At 53.2% G+C, this 4,438-nt stretch overlaps 1 protein-coding gene across 1 annotated transcript; it reads left to right on the top strand.

Moving 5' to 3' along the window:
• Positions 1–2,074: 2,074 nt before the first annotated feature.
• Positions 2,075–3,711, top strand: LOC125519150 (disease resistance protein RGA2-like). Its single transcript, XM_087533514.1, has one exon. The coding sequence runs from the start codon at positions 2,233–2,235 to the stop codon at positions 3,709–3,711; it is 1,479 nt and encodes a 492-aa protein (XP_087389640.1). The 5' UTR covers positions 2,075–2,232.
• Positions 3,712–4,438: the final 727 nt, after the last annotated feature.

Raw genomic sequence — 4,438 nt, 5'->3', positions numbered from 1 at the left:
CTAAAAATAAACTAGTTCGACTAATGTGTGTGTATGTGTGTGTGTACGTATATATATGTGTGTGTATGTGTGTATGTGTGCGGCCCCGTACGTACGAGCGGGGGCGCCGGCGTACGGGGCGGAGGCGGCGGCGTACATACGGGCGGGGGCGCCGGCGTACGGGCCGGGTGCGACGACGACGGACGACGGCGCGACGGGTACGCGAGAGCGAGAGACGTACGGGACCGCCGTGGGACGACGACGGACGGCGGCGTGCGGCGTTCGGGGCGGCGGCGCGAGATGGCGACGACGACGGGAGATGGGCGGCTACGACGAGACGGGCGACGGGTTCGAGCGGCGCGCGAGAGGTTGGAGACGAAAGAAGTAGGGAGATCTAACTGAATTTTCGTAAGTGTTGTATATATAGAAGAGGCCTTTAGTACCGGTTGGAACAACCAATCGGTACTAAAGGCCAACTTTGGCCAGGCCAAGAGGCGGGAAGAGCAGGCCTTTAGTACCGGTTGGTGGCTCCAACCGGTACTAAAGGATGGTCTTTAGTACCGGTTGAAGCCACCAACCGGTACTAAAGGCCTCGCGCTGCCACCCCAAAGTTTAGTCCCACCTCACCGGGCGAAGGGCAGCCGCACTGGTTTATAAACACAGCCGCGGCTACCTCTTCGAACTCCTCTATATAGCAGGCTTGTGGGCCTAAATTCTGCGCGCTGCCCTGTGAGTCTGCTGGGCCTTTAAGGCCTGTAATTGCACTCCCATGGCCTAGCAGGCCCATAGGGCAGCGCCCCAATTTTTTTTATAGTTTTTTTTCTTTCTGCTTTATTTTCTTCTATTTATTTCTGCGTAGTTTTTTGTATAGTTTTTTCTTTTCTGTTATATTTATTTTTTTCTATTTATTTGTGAATAGTTTTTCATCTAGTCTGCTTTATTTTTTCTTCTATTTATTTCTGAGTAGTTTTTTCTTTTCTGCTATATTTATTTTGTTCTATTTATTTCTGAATAGTTTTTTTATATATTTTTTTCTTTTCAGCTATAGTTTTTTTCTTTTCTGCTATTTTTTCTTTTCTGCAAAACTTGATGGTCAAAGTCTGGAGTTATAACCAAAGTTTAAAAAAAAGAAATGCCGACGTGCAATTAGTTTTTCATAACAGAAGAAGTCCGGAGTTGTAATAAGTTATTAAAAATAAAAAAGAGGTGCAATGCTCGTTAATTTGCTTCAAGCCTTTCGGAATAGTGTAAACTGCACTGCGCATAGCTCCGTGCAGTCTACCATATTCCTGAAGGCTTGAAGCTAAGCAACGTGAGCATTGAGCCTCTTCTTCATCGTCTCTGCACTCAGGGCTTATAAACCGCTCCTAGTCCCTCTCTCTTCGCGAGGTGGGACTAAAAACAGCTTGCCATAACCTCTTTAGTACCGGTTCGTGGTACGAACCAGCACTAAATGATGATGGTGGGGCCATAGCCTGACCGCAGGCTGACACAGCCTTTTTAGTACCGGTTCGTGATACGAACCGGTACTAAAGGTTCGCAACGAACCGGTATTATTGATCGCTGCCACGAACCGGTACTAATGTACACATTAGTGCCGGTTCTAATTCAAACCGGCACTAATGTGCTTTACGTTTGACCCTTTTTCTACTAGTGGTCGTGCTATTACATAAAAATTTGCCATGTTCTAAATTTAAAATGGTCTAGTTGCATAAAATATTGTTATAAAATTGTCGCACTGCAGAGTAATTCTCATGCGTTTCAAGGATTTACCATGATTGCAGCATGGAGAATTGTAAGCCAAATAAACAAGATATTGAATATTGCCATGCTTAATTAGGTTTTGCCGTGTTGGGTTGACTTAAAATGCTACGTTTTTTTCTTTCCAAAATGGATCCTGAGTGAACCAATTACTATCGTTATCTCATAGTTCACCCAAAGGATGCATTTGGAAAAGACATGCAAGAGGCCGTTCGCTTAGAATTCTTTAAAATCTGATATTTTCTACATATATTCATTTGAGCGACAAGTAGTATGAATCAAAGAGAGTATCAGATTTTTAGCATTTTGACAGCTATATATGTCTCGAAAGTTGTGGAGAATCCCCAAGTCATCGTTGCTAACCGTCGAGCTGATCTACTTGTTTGTACGGCCAAACTTTACGTCGTGAGATAACGAGTGGTTTTCACAGATTTACGGGAGGCAGACCACCACACTGACATTCATTCACGTTGTTTGCACAGTAAAACGGGAATGGACTTCGCCAAGGAAGTTGTCGTTCAGGCGGCGCTGTCCGAGATCCTTGGCCGCATCTTCTCCTCCCTGCTAGACGGCCTTCGCCGGCCGACCGACGGTGGCGCCAGGGACGCGCACCGCCGGCGGCTGGAGCGGTTGCTTGGCAGTATTGGCAGCATGGTCGAGGAGGCGGAAGGGCGGCACATCAACAACCACCAACTGCTCGGCCACCTCAAGGTCCTCACCGAGGGCATGTACCGCGCCCGCTTCGCCCTCGAGGCGGCCGACCTCGACGACGCCCATGACGCCGACGCCACGGACGACGACGGTGACCACATCGTCCGGCGCCGCTCGCTCGCGCTGCTCTCGCCGTTCAACAGGGCGAAGCGTTCCCGCATCACGAGCCTGATCTGGGGAGCTGGCGCTGGCGCCGGGGACAACGACGGTGGGTCGATGCAGAGGTTGGCGGCCGCCAGCGAAGAGCTGGAGGGCCTGACGCACGACTGCACGAGGGAGTTCGTGCTTCTCGTCCAGGGGTACCCGCGCAAAGTGCACCGGGCGGTGCGGACGACGCTGTACATGGACCGCTGCGTGTTCGGACGGCACGTCGAGACGGAGCGCATCGTCGACTTCCTCCTGCAGCAACATGGCGGATACCTGAGCGCGCTCGCCGTCGTCGGCGCCAAGAAGGTCGGGAAGACCACGGTCGTCAAGCACGCCTGTGGGGACGAGCGCGTGCGGGGCCACTTTGCGCGCGTCGAGTGGTTCGAGACGCCAGAAGTCGTGAAGGCGGGAGGCCAGCCGGGGCAGACCGCGTGGGAGAGCGACGGACCGGAGTATCTCGCCGGCGTGCGCCGCATCATCAGCGAGCCGCGGGAAGGCCGATCGCTCCTCGTGTTCGACGACGCCTGGCCGGTCGACGCGTCGGCCTGGCGCGAGCTCGCATCGTCGACCACCACGGGCGCGGGCGACTGCAAACTCATCTTCACGTGCCGCGACGCCGACCTCGCCCGGGACATGAGCACGGCGGCGGAGCCGGTGGTGCTGGGCAAGGCCCCGATGGAGGAGTACTGGTACTACTTCAAGGCGTTCGCGTTCGGCGGCGGTGCGGACCCCAGGGACCACCCTCGGGCCGCGGCGGTCGGCCGGGAGATCTGCGAGCGGCTCGACCGCACGTACCTCGACGCCAGGGTGCTGGGTGGGCTGCTCGGGGCCAACCTCGGCGACGCACCGTTCTGGCGCCGCATGCTGGCGGCCCTCGCGCGGTGCGAGCGGCGGCCGCTGCACGTCGGCGTCCTGCTCGAGCTCCTCCCCGTGAACGGCAGGCGGCTGCAGTCGTACGGCTACTGCCGGAGCCCGCCGAATGTCACCGTGCAGGACGTGCTCGGCGGGAGGGCCAGCGGCGGCTCCGATGAGGATGGCTCGATGACCGTCCATCTCTGCAGGGAGACGCTGTACATGGATCACTGGTACAGCATCACTTTCAAGAAGTACTAGGTTGCCTCCCGGCCGTGTCGGGACAGCTTAAGTTCGTGGCAATAAATAGTTACAATAACTAAATGTAAGTCGCCGTATTTAGAATTTGGGTCAGTTGATTTCGCGTGAAGAAGGGTTATCGAAGAAGGCTACCCCATTATCTATCTTAGAATATAGGGGTGACGCAAGTTGGCCGGAAAAAACTGATCCTCACCGGGACTAGAGGGATGGCCAGGCGACAGCAACATGGCGGTAGGAGGCGGTTATATGAAAAGGAAGAGCAAGAGTGTATGTAACCCGAATGTCATTGGAAATGTTGTATATATTTTTTTGCATGGTAATACGTGTCTCGGTTATATCAAAAGATCATGGTATAAGTTGCGTACATACCAATTTGGTAAAACTGGAAGAATCCTCTGAGCTTGCCTTCACACCCGAGCTCGACACGTCTCCAATGCTGATATGCAACTTTGCGGGCATCCAAGATGGCTCGCCAAAGACGAAACCATTACTGTTGAACGATTAGACCGGGGCAACACCCCAGACACATCATCGAACTCTAGATCTGGCACCTCCACATGACTAAGGCGTTGAAGAAGAAAATCATATCTGCCATCCACGGACCACAAACCCAGCACACGATCCATCATCTTCTAGATACAGCCGATGCAGACCACAATCTACATCCGCTCATGGATTACCTCCCAAACTCCGCACCGACGCTGGAGTAAAAACCATCGCAACGGCG

Source organism: Triticum urartu, chromosome 7A (assembly GCF_056163025.1).
Source record: "Triticum urartu cultivar PI428250 chromosome 7A, HENAU_Tu73, whole genome shotgun sequence".
NCBI classification, from domain to species: domain Eukaryota; kingdom Viridiplantae; phylum Streptophyta; class Magnoliopsida; order Poales; family Poaceae; genus Triticum; species Triticum urartu.
This window is presented reverse-complemented; position numbering and strand designations above follow the sequence as displayed.

Coding starts and splice junctions, on each gene's coding strand:
- LOC125519150 (XM_087533514.1), top strand. CDS start 2,233: ATGGACTTCGCCAAGGAAGTTGTCGTTCAGGCGGCGCTGTCCGAGATC.